Genomic DNA, 26,275 nt, shown 5'->3' on the forward strand with positions numbered 1-26,275 from the left:
TTTTTTTTTTTTTTTTTTTTTTTTTTTTTTTTTTTTTTCGTTGTTTTATTGCTTGCCTTCACAAACAGCAGAACATGAACGCACAGAAGGTAGCAGAGCTGGTCTCCCCCCTGCTGCCCCAGGCAGGTGACAACCTGCTGTCACCCCTGCAGCCGCACGGTGCCATGGCCTGGGCCACTCTTGGCTTTGCCCCATGCCACTGTCATCCAGCCCAGCCTGAACACCCGAGGGCTCCCTGTGGTCCCCATTGGGGCTGTCCCCACCACCAGCTCTGCCCAGTCTGTCGCCACGCTGCACCCAGTCTGCTCCTGCCTTGTCCCTGTGTGTCACTCACCCCAGGTGCTGGCACTGTGGGCTCCATGCCTGCTCCCCACACCAGTTCTCACCAGACCTCGTGGTCCTACCAGAGTGTCCCCAGGAGGGATCAGCACCACGAGGTCTTCTAACTGGGAAAACAGCATGCTGGGGGGACCTGCTGCCATGGGGTGCTGCGGGGACACGCTGGGGACCACTGCTGGCACAGGCTTTGGGGTGGTTTTGATGCTCTCCAAACTCAAGCATGGACAATGCTTAGAAACCTGATGGGGCTCACTGGGGGACCAACAGCCACAGGTTCACTGAGGAGCCACGGGCTGGGGAAGCCCAAGCAGCATGGTTGGCATGATGGGCTCGGATAGGGAGCCCAAACTCTGGGATGGAAGGATAGGGAGTGGTGAAAGCAGCCCTTTGGGTGTGAGTCAGTGTGAGCTCCAAAACCACTGCAGGTCCCTGGCCCCATGCTCCATGGGTCCCACTGCTGCCTGACCCACTGTGCACTTCCAGGGACGCGGTGGTGGATGTCCATCACTGCAACAGGGACACTGGGGCCCTGCCCTTCACGTATCATCTCTGGCATTTCCACATGGAAAGAAGAAGTGGATCCTGTTGGGAAAAACCTCAAACCCCCAAGCAACCCATACAGCCTGCGTCCTCCAAACTGGGTCCCCACGTCACCTCTGCCACTCTTGAGTGCCCGGGGGTTGGCTGGGGACCCACCATGGTGTCCTGCTCGTGTCTAAACCAAAGACACATGAAGGAAGGAAGACGTGAGCCGCCAGCTCTCCTGCAGGGCACCTGCTGCTCCTACCACTTGAGGAAGTCCCGCACGCGGCTCCACAGCTTGGTGATCCACAGGTTGACCCCGAGGTCCGTCAGGTACTGGATCTCAGGCGTCAGCATCTTGCGGCACAGCTTCTGGTGCTTCTTGTTGATCTTCTTCTTCAAGTTGTAGCCCAGGATGGATTTCTCCCCCAGCGGCTGCCAGGGCTGCATGGACGACTCCTGGATGGCGCTGGCGTCCACGGCGTGCCCCCCGTCAATGCAGATGCTCTTCATCTTCTCATTCTCCCGCTGCAGCTCAGCCACGTCTTTGGCCATCCGCTCCCTCCCGTAGGCCTCCACTTTCCGCCAAAAGGTGGCATTGAAATATCGGTAGAGCTTGGCATCAATGAGGTTCCAAGCAGTCGCCTTGTCGTAGAGCTCAGGCGTCAGCCGGGACACGGTGGAACCCTTGCGAGCGTTGAGCTTGAAGTAGAGGATATCCTCCAGCTGCCAGCACAGCAGCTCCTTCAGCAGCACCAGGGACTCGTCGAAGTACTCCAGCAGCATGACCAGGTGGAAGCGCCGCTCTATCTCCCGGATGCGCTGCTCCACCAGCGGGCTGTCGGCGTTCATGTTGTTGTCGTAGCCCAGATCGAAGAAGAGAAGGTTTTGGAGGTAGTGAGCGTTGAACCCGTTCGGGTCGTAGTAATGCCAGGGGTCCCGCAAGAACTCGGCCAGCTTGTCCTCCCCCGGCAGCTTCCAGGTGAGGGGGATGACGCGCCCGAAGTAGTGGAAGGAGGACTCGAAGAGGTAGGCAGGGTCCCTCAGCACCGTCACAAAGGTGGTGTCCGCCGGCAGGAGCTTGCGCACCTCCTCGTAGTGGAAGCGCATGTGGTTGCAGATGATGTTGAAGCACATTCCGGGGCGGTAGTGCTGCACCTGGCTCCGCTCGAAGAAGGAAGGGTAGTAGAAGTCATTGCGGCCGTTGGGGAAGGCGAATTTGAGGCGGTGCTTCTCCCCGAAGCGGAAGAGGATGTTGAGGATGGTGCTGCTGGCTGTCTTGTGGGTTTTCATGAACATGATGTCCAGCTTGGGCCGGCAGCTGGCTCCCGAAGCGCCGAGCGTGCTGTTGGCTGTCACTGGCCCCTTGGCTTGCAGCTGGGAGGAAGAGCAGGAGGTGACGGGGATCCTGGTGGGGAGGAGAGAGAGGGCAGCGGTGAGCAGAGACATAACGGCATGGTATGGCTGTCAGAGGAGGCAGCAGAACAAACAAGCCCCGTGCTACGTGAGATGCCCAGAGCTGGTAACAGATGCTCCAGGATTGAGTGACTTCAGGCAGCTCTATGAAGCTGCAGAGCTGATCCTCGCTAATGCTGTTGTATTGCAGTGCAGGAGAACAGGAGAAAGAAGCTTACAGAATGCCCACACACAGAGCTGTTTTATAAATGGGATAAAGTTAATGTCCTCCATAGACATGCTGCTCCCATTCCTGGGGAAACAGCCGGCACTTGAGCCCTGCTGAGTGCTGGTGCTGGGTTTGGAGGGGATGGGTAGCAAAGAGCATGGCACCCAACTGTACCCATTGTACACCCCAAGGCGAGCACCCCCAGCCTCCCCAGGAACCTTCCCATCACACAGACAGCACCAGGTGTGTCATGTGAGGACAGTGACATTCCAGGGCAAAGCCACCAGGGTCAGCCTGGGTGACACGGGGTCCCCACACTCACTCTGTCATGCTGACTTGCAGCGGGGGCACAGCGTAGGAGTAGAGCAGCAGCATGAAGCTGGTCAGGAGGGTCCCCAGGACGAGCCCCTTGCACATGGACCTCCAGGGCTTCCCATGTGGATGCAGCATTGTGGTCACCTGCAAGGGGCAGAGGAGATACAGCTGTCAGCAATGCAGGTGGTAAGGGATGGGGAGTGTGGGGAGCAAAGCTTATGGAAGACAAATAATGAGAAACAAAGCATGAGGAGCATCACAGGAGGCTTTTAGGGGCTAGGAAGTGGAGAACCAGTGCCAGGCTCATCCTTGGCCAAGAGGGATTTGCAGCCAAGGTGCCACAGCTCTGCCTGTGCTGCACTCTTCCCTGTGCTGCAAAAACCAAAAGCAATTCCCTTTGCAAAGGCAAAACCTGGAAAGTTGAGGTGGGAGGAACAGGAGACTGCTCTGCTCCAATGCCAGCAAACATTGGGGATGGAGACAACTTGGCACTGAGCACTGGAGGTCCTGATCCGTGCTGGGCTGCACGAGAGCTGTGCCTGCAACACACACACACACACACACATCCATACACACTCGTGCAGGCACGCACAGGGGCACACACACACCCCCTGTGTGTGCTCACCTCTGCCTGTCACGCGTGCAGACATCGCACACCTCTCACGCATTCCTGCCTGCACGCCAGGCCACACACAGCTGTGTGTGCACGCAGACACGGCAGCTCACACGCACTCAAGGACGCGGCTGTAGGTGTACGCACACCTCCAGGCAAGGGCACAGACACCCGCAGCGCTGCAGACAAGGACACATTTGCATGCATATCCCCCCCCTCCCCCTCTCCCCCCAGCACCGCGCACCGCGGCTGGGCTGCCCGGGTGCCGCATTGCAGCAGGGCTCTGCTCCCAGCAGGACGCGCAGAGGCGTCCATAGGGACAGCGGCCGGGCCGCCCTACCCGCCTTCCATGCGGCCTCCATCCGTCCTTCGCACCCTTGGGCCGCCCTCCGGTTAACGCGACGCAAACACCCGCTGCGGTTCCTGCAGGCTGGCACGTACAGCGACCAGCAAAGACCTCCAGGGGGTTTTTAAAGAGAAAAACCACGCGGAAACGCTACCGGGCCCCCGGCGTCGTTTCGCCCCGCTGTGCACGAAGCCTCCCCGCAGCGCTTGGCTCCGTCCTCCGCCTGCATCTCTCCTGCCCTGTCCCGGCGGAGGGCAGCGAGCCACGCCGCAGCTGAGATTTCCATCTCGATGAATAATGGATGGAAAGCGTAACCAGACGCCGGGCACGGCTCGCCCTCACCGACCTCTTCCGAGCCGAGTGCTGCTCCCTGGGCTTTCCGAGCGGCAGGAATGATGGCGAGAGCACGGCCGAGCCTCCCGCAGCATCCCCATGGCTGCCGGCACCCGGCCCCGCTGGCAGGGATGCCGAGGGGATGCTGAGCTCCACCCGGGCCGCCTCTGGCGGGGTGTTCCTTGCAAACAGTTCCCAGCCCAGTTACTCTATTGACTTTGCCTTAAATGAGTGGCTTAATTATTAATAGCTCGGCAGGAGAAATGCAGAAGTGGAGGCTTTGTCCTGGGGCTCCCGTCGCAGCGGAGCGGCTGCTGGCGCCGGCTCTCATCCGTTGGGTGGAAAGTCCCACCGCAGCCGGCAGCCGCAGTGCGAAGTCGCGGCCGTGCCAGCCATGGCCCCCGGCACATCCACGTCCCAGCCCCGGCCCCGCATCCCCACGGGTCCGATGCTCCCCGCAGCAGCCATCCCCCTGATTTTCCCTTATGGGCACCGACCCCTTCGCGAGCTGAATTTTAGGGAACCGCACACAAGGCACCACCGCCTCCAGCCCCCGGCGGCTCTGGCTCAGGCTCTCCTCACCCTGTGCCCATCACGGACACGCTCCTCCCATCCCCCATGCCTTGGCATCTCATGCCACGGTCGCCGGCACCCACCCTCCCCTCACCTCCCGCGACCCCCCCCCCTTGTCAGGCCCCGCGTCCTCAGCCCCCATCACCTCTTCCTTTGCTCCAGCTGCTCCCTGCAGTCCGTCCTTCTCCTCTCCTGGGCTGGCCGGGGCGTGGGGCAGTGCTGCTCCGACATGGAACAGGCTCTCCCCAAGCAGCCTGCGGCAGCTGCCCCGACCCTACGCCATCCCCTAAACGGCAGCTCCAGCTCACCCGACCCGGTGGGGATGGAGAAGCCGAATAAGAAGGATCTCCTTCCCCAGAGCTGCCGGTTCGAGGCGTGGAGCGAGGCTCCCGCTGCCACCCCGAGCGCCGTCTCTCCTCCGTCTCTCCACCCACCGCCGGAGCACAGAGGGCTCATTCACCCCGCTGCCACCCCGCGCGCACAACAACGGGGCCGTTTGTCTCCATCTGCGCCACCGCCATCAACGGGGACATTGTGGCCGAGTGCCCCGGCTGGCTGCAGCCAGAGCTGACCCTGCCCAGGCCCGGCCTGGTGCTGCCAACCCGGCACCCCCGATTATGGGGTCGGGATGAGGGGGGAAGGGGGGTTCCTGGGGTTGGTGGGGCTGGGGGGTGCTGGAGCACCTTGCTCTGTAAGCATCAAGGAGAGGTCAAACACAGCGAGAGCTGGCAGTGCTCGCTCGGTGACTCTTGCAGCTTTTTGGCCCCCAGCACGTAGGGATGGTGGCTGTTTTTTCTCAGGGGCATCTCCTCCCTGTGCAGCTCCATGGGAAGAGCTCTTCCGTATGGGAGCGGCTCCAGCCTGGGTGTTCTCTCCACTGGAGCTGCCTGCCCTCCCCTTCCCCTTGTTGCCTGGCATCTCTCGCTGGCTTTTATGGCCCCACAATAGCAATGCCTATGCTCTCTGCTCTCCAGTACATCACTTGCCACGGGACAGGGAAGGCAAGTGCTCAGATGGGCACCCAGAAGGGCACCTGGAAGGGCACCCCAGGGGAGCCAGGATCTCTCCTGCTTTCTGGGGTGTTCTCTGTTTGGTGGGAGCCAGCCTCCCTTTGCCATCAGTGCATGGCGGGTCAGAGGCCGCACACCCCACGGTTCCTGTGATCCATGGCAATGTCAGCAGAGCTGTGAGGAAGCTGGTGAGCAGCGTTTCCGTCCCACATCACCCCACCAGCAGCCACAGAAGGGATCATTGTGCGCCGGATGCAGCCCTGGCTCCTTCCCACCAGCCAGGGCTCTGCATCCCTCACGCCAACGGAGTGCAGACAATGCAAAGCTGCTGCCCCATCACAGCCATTGCATTGAGCCCAGCAACAAGAAAAGCAAGAACGTTCTTCATCGCAGCAAGAAAAGGAGTGGAGAACCATCCCCTGCTCCCAGGTGTGATGGAGGCACTGGCTGTGGGGCATGCAGGTCCCTGCTCTCCTGGGACACAGCTCATGGTGTCCCCAGCTGCTATGTCACAGGATGAGGGAATCTGTGTATGCAACCTCCGGATCTTCAAAATAAAAGCCTGAGCCTGTGCCAGCCATCCTGGCCTCCATAGCCAGAGGAGAGAAATGAGTGCATCCAGAGGTGGATTGAGATGGCACACTACGGCTGGGGAACAAGAGTCCCCTAAAAACCCCATGAGATGGCACAGCCTTCTTTGGGGCACAGGAGAAGAGCATGTCTTGGGGAGGCCTGGGTGGGGACAGGACCAAGTTTCTCCCTTGATGAGTTGGTTCAGGGCACCGAGCAGCCCAGAGAGGTTCCTTTGACTTCCACCTGGCTGCCCCACACAGCAAAACTTCCTCTGGGGAAAGCAGGGTCTGTGCCAGGTTGGTGGCAGCACCCAGCTCCAGTCCGATGCATTCCCCACAGCGCCCAGCCCCGACTGGATTAGTGCCAGTGATTTATCACCCATCTCTCCACCTGAGGCACATCTGTCACAGCAGATGCTCTACGTGAAGCACACATGGCACTGGATTAAATCATGCACCTGTTTCCGGCTGTGTTGCCTTTCCATCCCTGTCCCCAGTGCTTCCTATCATGGATGGGTCCCAGTGCCATCTGGCAGCTTTCTGAGCCAGATCTCAGCCAGGAGAAAGAGCCTTGGCCCTTCTCACGTCCCACTCCTCTTCTGAAGCTCTCTGCTCTCCCTTCTTCCTGCTGGGTTTCCCTTTCTGAAGGATTTTCACCCAGAGGACCACAGCACCCAATAGCTGTGGATGGGACGTGGCAGTGCTGCTCACTCCCATCCGCATGGCGATGCTCACAGCCATGGGACACAACCAAAGCAATCCGTGTGTGTGATATCAAGCTCTCACAGCCCTCTTTTAGGAATTCTCTTTTAGGAATGACACTGAATCCACCCCGAACCCAATGCAGTATAGCAGTGGGGTGGGAAGAGGCCCTGTGTGTGCACTCACCTTGCCGTGGATTGCAGCTCCAGGATGGCACTGCCACTGCCTCAGGGTGCTCTCATCACTGCTCCCCATCCACCACCAACTGCTGGGGAAGCACCTGCTGGAACAGGGAACAGAGAGGGCTCGGCTCGAACACGGATGGACAAATATGGGGAAACACAGCTTTACGGCCCGTCTGTGACTGGGGAGTGCTGCCAGTGATGGTGAAGAAGGAGGAGGTGGCAGCTTGCTGGGCACACAACCAGGCCGTGGTCTCTTCTGTCCCCACAGCAGCCCCACGTCACCGCATTCTGTAACAAGGCGTGCTGCAAAGGCCCCAGGAGGCAGCACAGCCAAACACCAGCCCCTGACAGAACACAGCCTCTGCTCCCCAGACCCTCCATAACCCTCACAGGCACCCGGCTCTGATCTCCATAATGAGCCAGGAAGCACAGAACACAGATGTCATAGGGGAACACGTGCTCCTCTGCCTCCCCCCCCCAGGCCTCGGCACCACACAGCAGCGCAGGGCTCTCCCCCCTGCCTGGTGGCACACGGGGGCACCTTGCAAGGCCTCAGGATGTCAGCTGTGCTGGGTGCAGGGTCACAGGGCAGCCTGGGCCAGGGAGGTGCTGCAGAGGGGGACTGAGTGAGCCCAGCTGTTGTTGGGTGGGGGGAGACTGGGAGGGAGAAGGGGAGAGGAAGAAGAGGGGAGAAGTGAATAGGGGAAGGAGAGGAAGGAGGAGAAAAAGAGGAAGGAAAGGAGAAAAAGGAATCACAGAGTCATAGAATCACAAGGTTGGAAAGGACCTACCAGATCATCCAGTCCAACTGCCCTCCCCTTACCACTGCTACCACAAGCACTAAGCCACATCTCGCAGCTCCTCATCCTCTTGAGCACTGCCAGGGACGGCGACTCCACCACCTCCCTGTGCAGCCATTCCAGCACCTGACCACTCTCTGAGAGAAACAGTTCTTCCTTGCGTCCAACCTAAACCTCCTCTGGTGCAACACCCCCAGGTTCATTTTCACACTCATCCAGCCACTCGTCCCCAAGCCTGTAATTCTGCATGGGGGTTGTTGTGCCCAAAGTGCAGGACCCAGCACTTGGCCTTGTTGAACCTCATCCCCTTCACCTCAGCCCAGCAATCCACTTATCCAGATCCCTCTGAAGGGCCTCCCTACCCCCAGGCAGATCCACACCACCTCCCACCTTGGTGTCATCTGCAGACTTACTGAGGGTGCCCTCAATGCCCTCATCTAGGTCATCAATAAAGGTATTGAACAAGATGGCCCCAGTGCCGAGCCTTGGGGACACCGCTTGAAACGGGTCACCAGCTGGACTCCACTCCCCGGATCCTCCTTACGGTCCTTCTTGGAAATGGGAGTCACATCAGCGAGCCTCCAATCCTCTGGGATCCCTTCAGATAACCAGGAGCACTGATAGATGGTGGAGAGCGGCTCGGCAATCACCTTCTCCAGCTCCCTCAGCACACTGGGCTGGAGCCCCTGCAGCCCCATGGACTTGTGACAACCCAGAAGGAGGAGGAGCCCTCTAACCATCTCCACCTCAATCACCGGGGCTGTATTCTGCATAGCATCCCAGACTTCCGGATCAGGGCGTAAAGCGCCCTGAGGATAACTGATCTGCCTATGACAGGCAGATATAAGGAAGGAGTTGAGGACCTCAGCTTTCTCCTTCTCCTCAGTGGTCACATTCCCTGCTGCATCAACTAAAGGATGGAAATTCTCCTTGGCTCTTCTCTTGTCTTTGATATATTTGCAGAAGGGTTTCTTGTTCTCTTTTACTGCAGTGGCCAATCTGAGTTCAAGTTGGGCTTTTGCCCTCATAACTTCTTCCCTGCATACCTTAGCAACTTCCTTGTAACCTCCCCAGGTAACCTGTCCCTTCTTCCAGAGGACACAGACTCTCTTCCAGAGTCTCAACAGTAGTTCCCTGTTTATCCACACCAGTCATCTCCCCCTACAGCTCGCCTTACAGCACTCAGGGACAGGCTGTTCTTGTGCCTTTAAGATTTCCATCTTGAGGAGCATCCAGGCTTCCCGGACCCCTTTACCCTTTAGAAGCAACTCTCAAGGGAGCCGCGCATCCTGAACAGTCAAAGCCCGCCCTCTAGAAGTTCAAGACAGCAGTTTTGCCAAGTCACCCTTCTGACATCTCCAAGAACAGAGAATTCCACAGTTTCATGGTCACTGTGCTCAAGACAGTTCCCAGCTTTCCCATCTCCCACCAGTCCTTCTCCATTAGTGAATAGCAGGTCTAGCAGGGCACCACCCCAGTAGGCTCTCCTGTGTAAGGAAGCTATCTTCTATGCACTCAAAAAAACCCTTGGGCTGCCTCCTCTGTGCTGTATTGTATTTCCAACACGTAGCAGGGAAATTGAAGTCTCCCATGAGCACGAGTGCTGGCAATCGTGTGACTTCTGCGAGCTGCTCACAGAATGCCTCATCCATCTCTTCATCCTGATTTAGGTGCTCTGTAGCAGACCCCCACCAAGATGTTGTCCCTACAGAGCTCCCCCCTGATCCTTACCCACAGACAGCTGAGAACTTCATCATTCCCAACCCCAAACTCTTCAACATCAAAACAGTCTTTAACATAAAGGGCCACACCACCATCCTTCCTTCTTCATCTATCTCTTCTGCAGAGCTTGTAGCCATCCATCACAGCACTCCAGTCATGGCAGTGGTCCCACCACGTTTCGGTAATAGCAGCAAGGTCACAGCCCGATGCACAAAGGCTTCCAGCTCCTCCTGCTTGTTGGCTATGCTGGGTGCATTGGTGTAGATGCACTTCAGCCAAGCCATCTGCCTCACCCCCAGCTCAAGCATCGTTCCCCTGGGCTCATCTCTTTTTGGTTTGTCCCCTTTCCCCGCTGTAGCTAGTTTAAAGCTCTTCCAATAAGCCCCGCTAGCTCCTGCACTAGGATTTGTTGCCCCCTGTGAGATATGTGGGTTCCATTGACAGACAACAGGCCAAGGGCCAAGTAAACTGCCCCCCAAGTAAAGAACCCCAAGTTTCTGGCTCAACACCCGCCTCTGAGCCATTTATTCATTGCTTGTGCTTTCCAAGCCCGCTCCGTGTCCCTCACTGCTCCTGAAGGTATAGAACAAAAAACCACTTGAGCTCCGGCCCCTTGAACTAAAAGCCCCGAACCCCTGAAATCCCTTTTTGTCATCTGTAGGCTCCTGTGGGCAATTTCATCACTTGCCCACCTGAACTACGAGCAACGGAAAATAATCAGCGGACCTAATAGCCTTGGGATTTCCTGGTTCTGCCCCTGACCCAGGCTGCAGGAAGGCAGCAAGCTTCCTGGTGGTTTGGGGCCGGTCTGCAAACGGGGCCTTGGGTTCCTGTGAGAAGGGAGTCACCCACCACAAGCACCCTTCTCTCTTCCCTGATGGAGGCAGCCTCCAGGTGCGACCGCCTCACCTTAGGCTCCCTCCCAGGCAGATCCTCCATCACCCCTCCCCGCTCACCTCCCCTTCCATTTCCAGCATCTGACACCTGCAATCTTCCAGCACCTTGTGGGCAGTGCAGGCTGTGCTCACCCACCGAACATCCCTGCTCTCAGCGGGCAGCAGCAGCACTGCTCTCTGCTCTCTGTGAGCAGAAACCAGCTTCTGCCCTTCTCAAGATCATTTAAAGCTTACCATGTGCCAAGGTGGGTGATGGTACATTTATAGGCCATTTAAACTGTGCCACTAAAGTGCCAGCTCCACCCCTGCTCGCCCAGCAGCCTGCCCATGAGCTGCCAGCACCCTGCGAGGGCTGCAAGCGCAGCACTGCTGCTGGCTTCAAAAAAGCCTTAGAAAGAGCTTTTTCATTGGCCTTTTTCACTCCAGATTCCTTGCCCAGTGCAGTTCTTACCTGCTCTGAAGGTAGCCTCCTGTACAATCAATGAATATAGAGATGATCTAGTCTATTCGAGAGCTTGGCTCATGTAATCATTATACTGGAGCAGAAAAGGACACTCACCCTATCCTGGGCCTGTGTAGGAAACTCTGGTGGAGGGGATCTCCAGAAGAGATCCTTCCCCACTGGCAGCCAGCTCTTAAATGGGTCTAGGAGAGGTGCAGCCAGGCTCCACTCCTTCCTGCAACACAGGTGAATTGCTTTCACCTGTGCTCCCGTGGCTGACTCATTGCTCACCTTAGGTGATAGGATGGTTAGAGGTTCAGGCTGTGATTCAGCAGTCCCATACATCTCCACAGCAAAAAAAAGGAATGGAAGAAGGGAGGAAAAATGGGAAGGAAAGGAGGAAGGAACGAGGAAAAAAGGGAAGGAGGAAAAATGGGAATGGAGAAAAAAAGGAGAAAAAAAAAAAAAAAAGAAAAGAAGAGGAAAAGCAGGAGAAAAGGGAAGAGGAATGGAAAAAGGTGGCAAAGGAGCACAAAAAAGAATGTACACTAAAATTGCAGTGCCCAGGTCTAGCCAGATCTGATAAAACCCTCACACTGCTCTGTGAGGCTCAGGACCACATCCTGTGGGCTCTCCCCACATTCCACACTGCTGGGCAACCCTCTGTGACCTCTATGCTGCTCCCAAGGGATGGTGGAAGCAGCCCCATGCTCTCTGGGTGCTCCCAGGCTGTGCCTCCCCAGCGCAGGAACACACAGCAAGCCCTGGGAGGTGACAGCACCCAGCAGGGATGGTGCAGACCTGCAGAGAGCTGCAATAAGGGCATGGTGCACAGTGAGAAGGTGCCAGGTGAGAACACAGTGCCACAGAGCTTGTGGGCTGAGTCACCTCCAGCCCTGGGTGACATTCATGGACTGATCCACAGCTCCTGGCTGAGCCCAGGGTTTGGGCACACACCACTGCACCGCGGCCCTGCCACAAGGGTACAGACAACACATGGCACAGGGAAGCATCACATTTTAATTAGAAAAAAAAATAAAATTGCAATACAGTAGAAGCAGAGGCCAAATGCAGCCCCCAGTGTGGGTGGCGGAGAGCAGCTCAGTTCTGGGTGGCAGGTGGGTTCCTCTCCAATGCTGAGCACAAAGCCTGCTTCTTATGCTGGAGCCCTCACCCCTCTGAACACAACACCACCAGGTCCCAGGAAGGCCAGCAGCCCCAGAGCAGGTGGGACAGGGGCAGTCTGCACATCCCAGGGCTGCGGGTGTGCAAAGTGAACAATGCCAGAGGGAGGAAGCTGCAAGAGCCCAAAGCTTCCCTTGGCCTCCTGTTCTTCAGGCACCACTCGCTGCCCTGAGGACACTGAAAGGGCACAAAGAGGACGTGCCCACATCACTGACCCTCAGGACAGGCAGGGGCACTGACGATCACTCCTCCACTTCCTGCGTGGAGGGAGTCCTGGATAAGGCACAGCAGGAGGTGTATTTACTGATGGGCAATATTTTAATTCAGTATTTCTGTCCCAAGAGGAAAGCTGAGGGTTTTTCTCCCACAAATGATGGTTGCTGCAGCCATTCCAGCCAGGCAGGGTTAGCCCCTCCTCGGGGTCCCGAAGTCTCATCACGCTCGTCGCGCCTTCTTGGTTTTCTTCTTCTCCTCTTTCATAGCAGTGTCGTGGGCTTTCCTCTTCGCAGCCAGTTTGTTTGCCTGCACAGAAACACAACCCCAGACCCACAGTCAGGTCTGTCCCCACACACCAAGAGCTGCTCCAACCTCAGACCCACTGAGCTGTTCGACACCAGGGGGTGGAGACGAGCAGTGGTGCCCTGAGCTTCACTTGCTGGCCACACACTAAGGTCCCAGGCAGGCACAGGGAGTTCTGCTCAGGGAGTCTGAACGCCTGCGGCCTGGTAATGCTGGGGAAGAGACCTGTACAGTCTCAGCCTTGTGCACCAGAGATCAACATCCTCACTGCCTCACCATGTACAGAGAGGAAACGAAAACTCAAAACATGCAGTGTGGGACCAGTTTGTGATGGTGCAGTCATCCTGGAGGAGGGGATTCAGCTCTGCCAAGCCTCACAGCAGGGCAGGGAGACCAGGGCTGCAAGGCTATGGGCAAAGCTGCCCCCTGCAACCAAAGGTGGGGAGGCGCAGGCCTCAGAGGTCACTCCTTCCTTACAAGATGGGGACAGACCAGGATACATCTTTAGCTGCAAACTGATTTTGGGATGACCTACAGGGATCCACGGCTTGGGGCATCCCTACATTCATACCTCTCGGATTTTGCGTTTCTTTCCAAACATGATCTTCTTGTAGAGGTATTTCTCCCTTTTCTTCATCATCATGATGGCCAGGCGCTTCTCCTCGCTCTGCTGCTCCTGCTCCAGGCGCTGCTTGTCCTCCAGCCGCACTTTGCCAGCAGTCACCTTCACGGGAAGTGCCTGCAGAGAGCAGAGAGCTCAGGGCTGTGCGTGCCAGCAGCCAGCCCTTCCCCAGAGCACATCCACACTGGTCACTGGTAATACAAGAGACACAGCATCCTCTCTCGTCACCCCCAGACCAGGTGGCTTGGAGATTCGTGATCCTTGAGTCCCTTCCCACCCTGCCATTCTGTGATTCTGTGACCCCACTGCCATGTACTGCACCTTGTTGCTCTGAGTCTTCTGCTCTTCCATCTTCTTCAATTTCATTTCCTCTTCCTTTTCGGACTCATCTTCTTCCTCCTCTTCCTCCTCTTTATCATTGTCATCCTCCTCTTCCTCTTCCTCCTCCTCCTCACTCTCTTCCCCTATGGAGAGATCACTGTTACTGACCGTGGAACATGGAGGCCCTGCAGCAGGCAGAGCTCTGCTGAAGCAGCAGCACTGCCTGGATTCTCTCCAGCTCTGGGAGTCTCACATCACCTGGGTCCTCGCCCCGCTGCATGGCCAGCAACTTCAGCTTCTCTGGAGGGATGTAGTCTCCTTCCTGTTCTGTCACGAAGGGTGAGAGGTGTGGGGGCAGCAGCACACCGGGGAAATAATCGGCTACAGGGAGGCACAGCTTGGCATTGACCGAGTCAAAAACCCACTGAGGCTGCAGGTAATACCTGGAGGCAGAGGGTTACGAGGTTGGGGGTCAGACACTGCCTATTTGCCCCATGTTCTGGTGTCCCAGAGGCTGCCAGACTGCAGTGAAGCAGGTTGGGAGCAGACAGAGCAAGGGAGAGTTCAGGACCATCCATCAGCCCAAATGGCCATTCTGGGGATGGGACACCTGGCTCACCTGCCCACAACCTGCTGCTCCACCTGGGGCCGGTCAACAATCTGGTGGGTGATGGATGGGTCACTCACATCATAAGTGGCACCGATGCACAGGGACTTGTCCCAGGACACCTGGCCACCAAAGCACCTGCCAGTCAAACACACCAAGAGGTTGGTCACACAGCAGACACTCTCGGGCTCACAGTGGCCTCAGCAATGCTACTGGAGAGGACAGGGAAGGACAGCACGAGGTGGTAGAGCTGCAGGACCACATCCCACCACATACCGGATGATGAAGGCCAGGGGCTCTCGAGGCACCTCCCTGTTGAGGAAGAAGCGCAGCCCTTCAAACAGCTTTTTGTGCTTCTCCAGGGCCTCCTGCTCCTTCCTCCTCGCATCCATCTGCTCAGCAGTCTCCTGATCGGGGGCAAAGCAGTCAAACCTCTTCCCCACATGCAGCACAGCCAAGCCCCTCTCTGCTCTCACTGTCCCCCATTCTCCTGCCAGCCCTCCCCGTCCCACACTGGGCACTGACAGCCTTCTCTCAGCCGTAAGATGTGCTGAGAACAAGACAGCACACAGTGTGGGTCAGCCCTGGCCACCAGGCTCTTACCCCCTCCACAGGGAACTCATCCATCTCCACATCTTCCTCTTGGGTTGGGGCCACCACACGTGCCAGGCTGGCACTCAGAGCCGACAGTTTCTGCAACCAGAGGAGACCAAGATATAAGGTTCAGCCAGGGCTTTGGAATGGGAAAAGGAATAGGGGGTCACAGAGGAAGCCCCAAAGACCAAGCACAGCTCTTCCTCTGGCCACAGCAAAGGGATGAGAAGTTGGGATCTCCACCATGCATGGGTCAGGCTCTGCTCCTCAGCCCCTACACCAGTGCCCCACACCAGGAGGGGTCCCCAGCCAGGACACTGAGGACACACAGTGTCCTTGCACACAAACTCCTCATGTTGACCATGCAGGTAGCAATGCCCCTCACCTCCAGGTAGCTCTCTGAATCCATGGCATACTCCTTGCCTTCCGCAGGCTTTAGCTCAACCTCAGCTTGGCCATCGATCTGCAGACAAACAGAAAGGTGGGGAGACAGCTCCCAAGCATGGTCTGCCCAAACATCCTCCCCCTCAGCCCCTTACATCACCCATACAGGTCCCCAGGAGCAATGCTCCCTGCAGCAGCTGCTCCCACCAGCCTGGCGCGTCCCCAGGGCCAGTGGTGGCTTTACCTTGGGTGGGTAGTGCAGGTTGAGTGAGTGGTAGAGACGAAAGTTAACGAAGCCCAGCAGGGTGGTGTAGAACTCAGTGAAGGTAGCCATCACACGATAATCCACATCTGTTGGGTGCTGTGGGCACACGGGGAGGGGAAGGATACAAGGATGAGGGAGCGGATTCCCTGATAAGGGACAGCGTGCTGTTCACCCAGGGCCAGCTCAGGGAATGAAGCTGCTCCTCCAGGTGATACGTGCAGGTCATGACAAGAAATAGCAGGGCCAGGAGCTGAAACACAGCAGGAATACAGCCAGCCCCCACGACAGCCAGGGTGCAAGGGATCAAGGAAAGTTATGAGCTCAGTGAGGGGATGCTGCCATGGGCTGTACCAAAGGCCACAAACTGGGAATGTTCTGACCTAACCAAATCCCCAAAACCGTGGGACAAAAGGAGAGCACTACAGCAGCTATGAGCTCCTGTCTGCCAGCGGTTCTGGCCCAGCAGCACCCACAGCTCTACGTCTTGGGATGGCTGCACAAGGAGTGTGCAAAGACGATACAAGAATCAACTCACCCTAGCACCTCCATCTGCGCTGCCAGTTAATCTTCAATTTGTGGGCAGAACATATTTTAATAATTGACAGGAAGAGAAAAGAAGGAGCTGAGTAGACTGGCACAGCCTAGCACTGAAGTCTGATAGGAAGGGTTGTGCCATACACGGCTGCCAAAGGCCTCCTGGCCTTCACCTGTTTTGTCTCTTTGGCACAAGAGCGAGCAGACGTCCCCAAAACCCCACCCCAGCCCTAGGAAAGGGAACAACAATAACAGCAGAGGTCTCGTGTACTCACATCGTGGGCAAAGGCGTAAGGGGTGATCCAGGTGATTGGCTGCCCCAGCACCTCTGCCTGGTAGTAGATACCCTTAATGGAGAGGAAGACCTGGTGGGAAAAGAGCGTGATGAAGGCTACAGGCGCTCCTGGTTCTTACCAACCTTCCCTGGACGGCAAGGATGCAAAGGAGCACTGGGGACAGGCAGCAGGATCCATCCCTCCGTGGAGTCCCCACCTTGCGCAGTGAGCGGGAGGCGATGACGTAGTTGAGGAACTCAACAGCCAAGCGCCTGCACAGCTGGATGGTCTGCACATGGCACTTGCCCGTCCGTGGGAAGGTAGAGAAGAGGAAGCACATGGAGAGGGCATCATCCAGGTCCCGCAGTGCGTCCACAAAGGTTGGGTACCTGCAGCCAGGCAAGAGGAAACGATGCCATCACACCTGGCTCCAAAACCCCAGAGCTGCAGAGCCTCAGCAGCCAAGGGGTGGGCAAGTGCAGTCACTGTGGAATGCCAGGCAATCTGTGGGGACAGGGCATCCCTGCTGGGCATCCAGAGTCTCACAGAGTCCTTCTGACAGCATTGCAGGGCTCAGGACTGCCCTGGGAGTCAGGAACCTCCCTAGCTGGGGGACAACAAACCCAGTTTGTCATTTCCTGCTCTGAGATGAGAGCCCCGAGCATGTGTTGGGGCAGGAAGAAATGTTGCGACCCCACAGCTCCAACAGAACATCTTCACCATGGCATAAAGCATGTCAGGGCAGCTCTTAGCTCCCAGGGCTGTTCCTCTCTCCCTGCTGACACAGTCAGTTCCCATACACCAACAGGACATCCCAGAGATTTGCCAGAGCAGCTCCCCCCTCTCCTGTGGGTCATCTCCTTTTCCTCTGGCAGTAAATTAACCACCTGCATTGGCACGCTGGGTCTTTCTCCCAGAGCGTCAATGGAAAACTCTCAGGGGAGGACGGGAAAGTTCTCAGTATCATCATGGAGAACCTGGAGCCATTCACAACAGCCAAGAACTCCCTCATCACTCACATCTCACAAGCTTCTCTACAAACCCAGAAACTCTACACGATGCCCAGCAATGCCCAGAGAGGGATGCGTGCTGCTGAGGAGGGACGGCCCCAGCAAAGGCTCCGTGGGCTCACCTCTCCTTCACGATGTGGTCGAGTTTGTAGGTGGGTTTGTTGTCCTTCAGCCGCTCCGCCGTGCCCCACTCACTCTTCCCATACGCCTTTCTCAGCTTACGGACAAAGATCTGCAGGCAGAGCAGGGCTCAGAGCACTGCAGGGCCAGCACAGCCCCCAGCTCTCAGGGCACTGATTACCTTGTATTCCCGGAACTTGTTGACGATGGGCTCATGCAGGAGGAATTTGATGTCTTTGAGGAGATAGAAGGTCCGTGCCGCGGTGGAGCCTTTGTTCACCTTCTTCTTGTGCTTGGGCTCATGGGGGTAAATCCCCTTCAGGATGCAGAGGCGCCTGTTGAGGAGGGATGGGGTGTCAGCCTGCTGCCCAGCGGCTCTGCCATCACACGGCCACCCCACGGGAGGCAATGGATGGGGCTGTGCTGCAGGGGCTGTGGCCCACCTGAAATCGGGCAGGCTGAGCTGCAGCTTCTTGCGTGCCTTGTTGCGGGTGATGTAGTTGGTGGCAGAGCCCCGCTGGTACTGGGGGGGAACACAGAGGGGTCACGGGGGGAGAACCGAGGGAGCCCCAAAGGGATGCACGTGGGGGTACCGGGAGAAATGGGAGGGCTGGAAGACTGGAACGGGGAGAAACGGGGGAACCTGGAGGGAAACCGCGAGGGATGGGGATGAGAATAAGGAAAAGCAGAGGAGAAACTGAGAGAAACAGGTGGGGGGAAACAGGGAGAGCCGCGGGCCGGGACGCAGCCGTACCCCCCGCTACCTTCTTCTTCTCCAGCCCGCCCATGGCTCCGCTGCCACGGCCTCGTGCTCCGCCGCGCCGAAGGACCCGGGCTGCCCTCGCACTGCCTGCACCGCGCCGGTCCGCACCTGCACCGGAACCCTGCCGGGCCCGCGCAGCCCCGAGCTTCAGCGGGGCTGAAGGGTGCGGGTGGGACGCGGGGACGGAGAGCGGTGAAGGGAGGCGGTCACTCAGGCGCGCTACGGGCAGCTCCAAGCCGGCCAGCGGGGTCCTTCGGCGCGGGGCACGCTGGGACGGAGAGAGGAAAGGGGCGGGGCCTCCGCAGGGGGCGCGGGCGTCGCGGGGGGGGCGAGATGAGAAGTTGTGGGCGTGGCTACGGCAGGGGGCGTGGCTTTGCCCTCGGTGCGATGGGCGGCCGGTGGGCGCTGGGCCGCAGGATGGGCGCGTTGCCGTTCGCGTGCCATCCCCGCGGCTCTGCGTTGAGCCCCGCTGTCCCCGTAACCCCTTCCCGGGGCCGCCGCCGTCCCGTCACGCTGCTGTGCCGCCGGCCCGTCTCCTGCTCGGTGCCCCTGACCTGCCCCGCTTTGTGGCTGACCCAGCGCACAGGGTCGTGACCACCCCATCTGCTCCTCCTTATCTGCGCCCCGCTCTCGCCTCCAGCCAAAGTCCTCGCCCCTTTCTGCTGACTCGGCCCCGGAGTGCGGAACTGCCTCACTCATCGCCTTCCTGCTCGGCGCCGCTCAGCCTGCTGTCACTCGCTGTCACTCGCTGTCACCCACCCGCCGTCCCCTCGCCGCGATGTGGCTGCTCCTGGCCCTGCTGCAGGCTGCGGTGCTGCCCGCCCGGCCCTGCGGTGAGTTTGAGCCGCCCGAATGCTTCATATCCATGCTCCAACGCGGGGCCCCCGGGGCCAGGCTGTGGGTGGGAGCGCAGTGGTGCCGGGCGTTGGGTTTCCCCCGTTCCCTTTCCCCCTTTTCCTGCCTCGTGTCCCCTCTATGCTCGGCCTCTCCCTCAGCTTTGTGCGAAATTTGGGGGTTCAGCTTCACGCGGTAGAGGGTGAGGACGTGGGGTGAGGACGCTCCGCTTCCCACCGCCACCGACGTTCTTTGTCCTCCCCGCGTCCCCCGGCGCTGGGCTGCGCTCACTCCTTGCCCCCATCCTCACGGGGACCCCTGGCGACAGAAGCTCCAGCAGAGGCAGCGGTGGCGGTGCGGGCGTTTGCTGCACGACTGCTGGGGCTGGCGATGGAGTCGGGGCAGGATGCCGACCCCGGGATCTACGTGGGGCTGCGTCTCGGCAACGAGCACGATCTGAGCATGGAGCAGCGCTACCTGCAGAACATGCAGGACACCTTCCAGGGTCTCTACGGCCGGTAGGTCCCCAGCGTGTCACAGCGGGACGGCCCCTGTCCCTTTTGTAGTCCCACTGATGCCAATCCCTGCAGGAGTCTGCACGCAGCCAGCCGCCCGTCCCATGGCCATCAGCACCACGACACGTAGGTGATGGGATGGGGATGGGGAGGTTCCCGTGCTCCTCCATGTGCTGACCCCACTGCCCGCAGGGATTCCGTGCCGGAGACTGGGCGTCTGGCACTCTACCTGCTGGGACTGCGTGCCACCTGCCCCCCACCAGACCCCACTACCCAGCGCTTCCCTGTGACGTGGCTCAAGTACTACCTGGAGAAGGATTGGGCAGGTGAGGTACCCCACCTACAGCAAGGACCCTATGGGTGCTGGCACTGCAGCTCTGCTGCCACCAGCTGGCTCTTGTGACAGCGGTGCTCTGTCTCCAGGCTCCCGGCATCACGGCCATCCTCTCACCAGTTACTACCAGTACAGCCTGGGCGTGCTGGCTCTCTGTGTCCACCACAAGCGGGTGCGTGAGGAGGTGATCCAGCGGCTGCTGGTGGCCGAGCAGCACCGGCGCTTCAGGCACGTGGATGGCAATGCAGTGGGTAAGAGACAGCAGGGACTCAAAAAGTGGATCCACCATGGGGTGGGCGTGCAGCATCTGGGCTGACACAGCCACCCCTGCAGACACAGAGGCAGTGGCAGCATTGGCCTTCGCCTGCCTGGAGAAGGAGAAACACATAGGGGCTAGGCTGGCAGCAGAGCTGCAGGCAGCTGTGCACAGGGCCAAGGCGAGGCTTGTGGAGTCACAGCGCGCAGACGGCCTCATTGGGAACGTCTTCAGCACTCCCTTGGCCATGCAGGTGAGTGTGGGCATTGGCATGGAGCAAGTGCAGGAGAGTGAGTGGCTCTTGGTGAAGGTCTGAGCCTGAGCCCTGCCTGAGCACTTCCTTCCTTCCTCCCCTTCCAGGTCTTCATCGCCACCAACACGTGCAGGACAGCATACGGCCGTGCCATGGCTGCACTGCTGCGTCACCTGGACAGCTTCACCAGTGCTGCCACCATGGCCCAAGCGCTGCTCGCTCTGAACGGCCGCAGCTACCTGAGCATCGCCTCCATGCAGTGCCAGGAGGAGCTGGGTAGGAGCAGGGGACATGGGGCACTGGGTGGCCAGCGTGGGGCTGGCACCGATGCCACTGTGACTCCTTGTCCCAGGCACACTGACACCCATCTTCTTGGAGCCAATGCCCCTGGGGCCACACAATATGACTGTGCGGCTGGTGGTGGAGTGCCCGGTGCCGGGGTGTCCCCAGCAGCTGCTGTATGACAGCCTGGTGTCTGCGCCTGCTGGGGCCTCGCTTCTGGATCTGCTCAGGGCAGCCCCGCCACAGGGATCTAAAAACTTCACGTGAGTGGTCCAATGGTCAGGGGGCTCTGAGGCTGTCCTCTTGTCCTCGTTCCCTCCGCTGTGTCCCTGGGACTCCCAGATCCCTCCTCTTGCTCTGCCCCCAGGTTTGAGACCCAGGATACCACATATGGCCCCTTCCTGACCTCGGTGCAAGGCATGGCTGCGAGGCCAAAGGAGCGGCACTACTGGCAGCTGCTCAGCAGGCTTGGCACCAGCCTGCATATGGGTGAGTGATGGGGGGACACGGAGATATGGGGGCACAGGGATGTGTCCCTGACCCTGCGACCTCACTGCCACCCTGGCCACTGTGTCCCTCTGCAGGTGTTGCTGACTACAGACCGAAGGATGGGAACACTGTCATCCTGCGCCTGAGCGAGTGGTAGTGGGGCTGGTTGTGGGGCTGATGGCAATGAAATACTGCAGAACCTCCAGGCTGTGCCGTGCTTTCTCTGTGCGCTGGGTAGGAGGAGGATGGGGGTGGGGGTTGGGCACAGCCGGGCTCTGTGCTTGGGATTCCGTGGCCTCATTGCTGCACGGGTGGCTGAAAGCCTCTGGGTCGTGGTGTGCTCAATGCTACCAGGAGTGCACGACCCCCTGGAGCTGCTCGTGTCCCAGGCAGGGCCACCACCATAATGGGGATCACGGGGATTTCAGCAGCTGAGGTGCAACTGTCTGCCCCCACATCAGGGGCTGAGGGTGATGGCATCGGTGGGGACCGTTCCGGCCCAGCCTTGGGACGCTTCAGTCCCAAATTTGCCTGGAGTCGACCCAAACAAAGCCTGTGTTGGGGGTGCTGCACGGGGCGGGGACTGATGCCGGTGCCAGGCCTGCGAGCCACGGCGCCCGCCTATGAGTCACCCGGGGACACTGACGCAGCCGCTCCGTCACTGGGAAGGCCGTCCCTGCTCCGCCGTCGCCGCTCCCCCGGCTCTGTTGGGGATGCGCGGCCGCCGCCTCCCTGCTCCCTGCTCCCCGCGCGGTTACCCGCCGCTCCGCTCTCCCGCATCACCGCTCGCCTGCCCGCACCGCGCTGACGCGCGCTGGTTGCCGGGGAGGACCCTGCCCGCCTTCTCTCCCCGCCATCAAACTTTGCTCCTCCGCACCGGCGCTGCCCGCACATGGCATCCCACGGCTGAGCCCGCCGCTCGTCCATCCCTGCCATGTGTCCTCGGTGCCCCGGTGGCGATGAAGCAGCGATGATGGCCGCCGGTGGGACCCTCCGTCCCCGCAGACCGGACCAGGGACAGCCGGGGGAACGACCGCCGCTACGGCTGGTGCTCACCGTCGCGGCGTGGCTGGGCACCGGCACCGCTCTGGCCGGCCTCAACAAATGGATTTTCGCCGCCCACGGTTTTCGCTACCCTCTGCTGCTCTCCTCCCTGCACATGCTGGCGGCCGTGGCTCTGGGCTACCCGCTGGGCTGGGTACGAGGACCGCCGCCTCCCGTCCGGCCCCGCGCACGGATTTACCTGCTGAGCCTCACCTTCTGCGGCAGCGTGGCTTTGGGCAACCTGGGGCTGAGCCTGGTGCCGCTGGACGCAGCTCAGGCCGTGCACGCCACCGCCCCGCTGGCCACCCTGCTGCTATCGGCGCTGCTGCGGGGCCGCCGGCACCATCCGCTGCAGTACGCGGCCATGGGACCGGTTTGCGCCGGGGCTGTGTGCAGCATCGCCGGAGGTGTCCGCTTCCACCAGCCCGGGGGCTGCGTCCTGCTGGCTGCCACCGTCCTGCGTGCCCTCAAGTCGCTGCAGCAGAGTAAGTGCCGCCTGTCTGCCCTCGGGATGTCCCGGTGATGCCGTACCGGGGACGTGCCAGCACTCATGGCACCGTCGTGGTGCTCTGGGCCCCAAGGATGCTCTTGGTGTCACCGCTGCTCCCTCTAGTTTTGGGGACATCCCTGTCCCAGCATCACCTCATGGCCCTGCTGTCACTCCACCCGCTGCTGTCCCATGTCCTGTTCTGCCCCTTCCCCAGTGTCGCCCCACCTCCAGCATCACCCCCTGCCCACCCTGTCCCCCTGTCACCTTGGTGTGACCACCTTGTTCCCCTGCCCTCCGGTCTGTGCCTGCTCCTGGTCCCATCCCCATCCTATCCCTGTCCCATCCCAATCCCAACCACCATCCCACCCCCATCCTTTTATCCCCATCCCCTGCATGTCCCCATGTGGAGCTGCGCTGTCCCCACTCAGGGCCCCTGGCCATGGCCAGCAGAGTCACCCAGGCCATGATGTCCTTGGCAGGTGGTGGGGAGGAGCACCCTGACCACACTGTTTTTTTGGAGGGCTGGGAGCATTTCTTCCACCCATGACTCACATGGGCATCACTACTGTAGCCACAGCCCATGACTCACAGGGCTACGGGACGGGGATGGGGATGGAATGGGGTTTGGGAGGGGAATAGGGATGAGGATGGAGGAGGGATGACTTTGGGATTAGGATGGGGGTGGGGACAGGGTGGAATAGCCTGGGAACTTATGTGTCACCTCTGGCCCCATCGTGGGCACTGTGGTGGAGATGAGAGTTGAGCATGTGCCAGCCCTGGACTCACTCACCTCCAATGCCATGGGATGCCGGGGAGGGCTGAGGGCACCCCTTCTCCAAGTGATTTTTGGGCTGTTTTTTGCAGCAGGGGCTCTATCTAACTCTGCCCTGTCCCCCCCAGGCCTGCTGCTGCAGGAGGGCCGCCTGGACGCCGTGTCCCTGCTGTGCCTCACCGCCCTGCCCAGCTTCTGCCTGCTCTTTGGGGCAGCCGTGGCACTGGAGGTGGCCCCGGCGTGGCAGGGCGTGCTGCACTACGACGGCTCGCTTTGGGGCTGCGTGCTGCTCAGCTGCCTGGGCTCCGTCCTCTACAACCTGGCCAGCTTCTGCGTCCTGTCCCTCACCTCCGCCCTCACCATCCACCTCCTGGGCAACATCACGGTGGTGGGCAACCTGCTGCTCTCCCGCCTGCTCTTCGGCAGCCGCCTGAGCGCGCTCAGCTACCTGGGCATCGCGCTGACGCTGGCTGGGATGTTCATGTACCAGCAGCCACAGCTCATTGCACGGCGCTGGGCCGTGTGGCTGCAGCACCGACCCCCCCGGCACCAGTAGGGATGGAGGTGGTGGGATTTGAGTGTGGCACAGCTCTGCGTGAGCTGGTGTGCAAGGCTCTGTTTGCACGTCTGCGTGCTGCTGTGCTTGGCACCGAGAGCACAGGACTGTGCTGATTTGCACAGCTCTGCGTGCACTGGTGTGCATGGCACTGTGTGCACACGTCTGCTGGAGTGCATCTGCGTACTTGGCGCTGCGTGCACAAAACTGTGCTGATTGGCACTAGTGTGCATGGCACTGTGTGCATACGTATGTGCTGGGGTGCACAGCACTGTGTGCTTGCAGGTGTGCAAGGCAGCGTGTCCATGTATGAGTGCTGGTGTGCGTGGCACCATGCCTGCTGGCGTGTGTAGCAACATGCACGTGTGTGCTGGTGTGCACAGCACATCTGTGCTGGTGTGCATGGCACGATATGCCCACAAGTGTGCTGGTGTGCACAGCTCTGTGTCCTCACGCAGGGTGCTGGTGTGCACAGCAGCGTGTGCATGTGTGTGTTTGGTGTGCACACTGCGTGCACGTATGTCAGTCCACACAGCCATGTGCATGCTCTGTACATGTGTGTTCTGGACATGCCAGTGTTCGTGTGCACAGCTCTGTGCACGGGGCACACGTGTGCTGGTGTGCACAGGCTCTGCAGGTGTGAGTGCGTCTGCATGTGGCAGAGTGTGCAAGGAGTGTGTGAGTGCTGGTGCGTGAAGGTTCCACGTGTGCAAGCAGGTCTCATACGTGTGGGCACGTGTGCTGCTGGGCAGTGTATGCGTGTGGAGTGCATGTGCAGAGCATTTTGTGCAGGTGTGCACAGACTGTGTGTGCGAGTGGTGCTCCGTGCACAGCCTTGTGCTTGAGAGCACGAGCCTGTCAGCGCGTGCACGAGCGTCTGTGCACGAGTGTGTGCAGATCCTTGCAGGTGGGGATCCTTACAGGCTCAGCGTGTGCACAGATTCTGTGTGTGCCAGTGCATTTCTGTGTGTGTGCACGTGTGCACATCACTACTGAGCTCTGCTGGGTGGAGTGAGCATGGGGCATGCGTGCACACAGCTCGTGCCCCTATGGGACGGAGGGCGTTGGACCCTTGGGGTGCTGCGTGCCACCTCCATGCTGGTGTCCCAGTGATGTCACCCTGCTGCTGTCGGTGATGGCACGGTGGGCACGTTGGACACTGCGCACTCATGTGTATTCCTGAGGAGGTGCAGTGGCACTGGGACAGCTCTGAAATAAAGCTCTATTTTTGTCATACTCCATTCTTGGCTGCCATGACATCGCACCCAGACCGCCTGTCCCCCCGCTCCCAGTGGGGGCTGTGACAAGAGACTTTAGCCTGAACCACCTCGCATGTGCTGGGGCTCCAGACTCAAATGCTGTCTTTCTTCCACTCACTGGGATGGTGAGTCTTGAGGCTGCTTGCAGAAACACCTTGGGAACAGCTGCTCACAGCAGGGCCACCACGGTGCCACAGGGCCACTGCCATTGGTGCCAGCTTCTCCAGGGCACCTGGGGCTGCAGTGGTGCCCATCCCACAAAGTGCCCAAGGGGCGCTGAGCTATCAGAACCAGCCCGTGCCCTTGCCAAGGGCTTGGCAGGCACAAGCTGTGCCTGTCCCTTCTGCCTGTTTGCTTTTAGGGCTCAGATTTCAGAGGCTTTTCCATAGCAGGAAGGACGAGATGGCGTTTTGGGTTTCCTTCTGAAGGGCAAACCACACTGTGGACACCAGGAAAAGCCCCCAGCACAGCCTGGCACCCACACTGTCCCCTGCTAGGGCCTGGAGGAGAGGTACTGGGCCAGGATCCCAGTCTTTACCTGGTTTGCCCTCTTTTTAACACTTTGTAGTGTTGGTGGCTGTCCCCTCTCTGAGTATTTCAGGCCATGACCTCAGCCTGCTGGCATTCCTGATGCTGGGGTGTCCCAAAGGGGTGCAGGCATGGGGCAGCTCCCAGCTCCATCCCTGCAGAAGACAGTGAGCTGCCATGCCCCCACGCCTTCTGACACCCCCGTGGCTCTTGTGTCCCCAGTGTGGGGACTTTACCATCTCTTCCAGCCCCTTCTAACAGTGCCATTGAAATGTTCTGTACAGGGATTAGCTGCTGCCCCAGGGTAAGGCAGTGCTAGCAGGGAGGGATCTGCAGACGGGAGGCAGCAAAGACAAAGTCTGGCTGAGTAAATGCTGTCCCTCTGTCACATGCTGGGTGATGCTCCTGAAGCGGGGGGTGAGACCCCACCTGCACTGCTAAACCCAGGCCTGGGGAATCTGGTAGGGGAG

General features: G+C 59.5%; 4 protein-coding genes across 9 annotated transcripts; 2 read left to right on the forward strand and 2 right to left on the reverse strand.

Annotated features, from left to right (window-relative positions):
- Window positions 1-12: 12 nt before the first annotated feature.
- On the reverse strand, window positions 13-11,211 carry GAL3ST1 (galactose-3-O-sulfotransferase 1). Of its 6 annotated transcripts, none has more exons than XM_042829276.1 (4): window positions 11,112-11,211; window positions 7,136-7,232; window positions 2,808-2,944; window positions 13-2,269 (listed from the first exon to the last, which is right to left on the reverse strand). In XM_042829276.1, the coding sequence occupies exons 2-4, from the start codon at window positions 7,202-7,204 to the stop codon at window positions 1,123-1,125; spliced, it is 1,353 nt and encodes a 450-aa protein (XP_042685210.1). In that variant the 5' UTR covers window positions 7,205-7,232; window positions 11,112-11,211; the 3' UTR covers window positions 13-1,122. The 6 variants fall into 6 exon arrangements, with proteins under 6 accessions (XP_042685210.1, XP_042685207.1, XP_042685211.1 ...); XM_042829273.1 differs by having other exon boundaries at window positions 7,136-7,229; window positions 11,112-11,210; XM_042829277.1 differs by lacking the exon at window positions 11,112-11,211 and adding an exon at window positions 11,004-11,026 and having other exon boundaries at window positions 7,136-7,229.
- Window positions 11,212-11,993: 782 nt separating this feature from the next.
- Window positions 11,994-18,259, reverse strand: PES1 (pescadillo ribosomal biogenesis factor 1). The gene is made up of 15 exons (XM_042828838.1): window positions 18,195-18,259; window positions 17,874-17,953; window positions 17,612-17,765; window positions 17,433-17,542; window positions 16,518-16,689; window positions 16,301-16,390; window positions 15,471-15,587; window positions 15,228-15,305; window positions 14,852-14,941; window positions 14,525-14,655; window positions 14,261-14,386; window positions 13,900-14,084; window positions 13,642-13,784; window positions 13,270-13,437; window positions 11,994-12,701 (listed from the first exon to the last, which is right to left on the reverse strand). Exons 1-15 carry the CDS (start codon window positions 18,216-18,218, stop codon window positions 12,615-12,617), a joined length of 1,755 nt encoding a protein of 584 aa, XP_042684772.1. The 5' UTR covers window positions 18,219-18,259; the 3' UTR covers window positions 11,994-12,614.
- A 462-nt stretch (window positions 18,260-18,721) lies between these two features.
- Window positions 18,722-21,359, forward strand: TCN2 (transcobalamin 2). The gene is made up of 10 exons (XM_042828923.1): window positions 18,722-19,026; window positions 19,356-19,545; window positions 19,618-19,668; window positions 19,735-19,868; window positions 19,966-20,127; window positions 20,210-20,385; window positions 20,493-20,661; window positions 20,738-20,930; window positions 21,035-21,156; window positions 21,252-21,359. Exons 1-10 carry the CDS (start codon window positions 18,972-18,974, stop codon window positions 21,311-21,313), a joined length of 1,314 nt encoding a protein of 437 aa, XP_042684857.1. The 5' UTR covers window positions 18,722-18,971; the 3' UTR covers window positions 21,314-21,359.
- A 627-nt stretch (window positions 21,360-21,986) lies between these two features.
- SLC35E4 (solute carrier family 35 member E4) lies at window positions 21,987-25,254 on the forward strand. The gene is made up of 2 exons (XM_042828939.1): window positions 21,987-22,685; window positions 23,591-25,254. Exons 1-2 carry the CDS (start codon window positions 22,091-22,093, stop codon window positions 24,016-24,018), a joined length of 1,023 nt encoding a protein of 340 aa, XP_042684873.1. The 5' UTR covers window positions 21,987-22,090; the 3' UTR covers window positions 24,019-25,254.
- The last annotated feature ends 1,021 nt before the right edge of the window (window positions 25,255-26,275 follow it).

This window comes from Centrocercus urophasianus, unplaced genomic scaffold (assembly GCF_019232065.1).
Source record: "Centrocercus urophasianus isolate 14NV4802_14NV808 unplaced genomic scaffold, USGS_Curo_1.0 seq_30, whole genome shotgun sequence".
NCBI classification, from domain to species: Eukaryota; Metazoa; Chordata; class Aves; order Galliformes; family Phasianidae; genus Centrocercus; species Centrocercus urophasianus.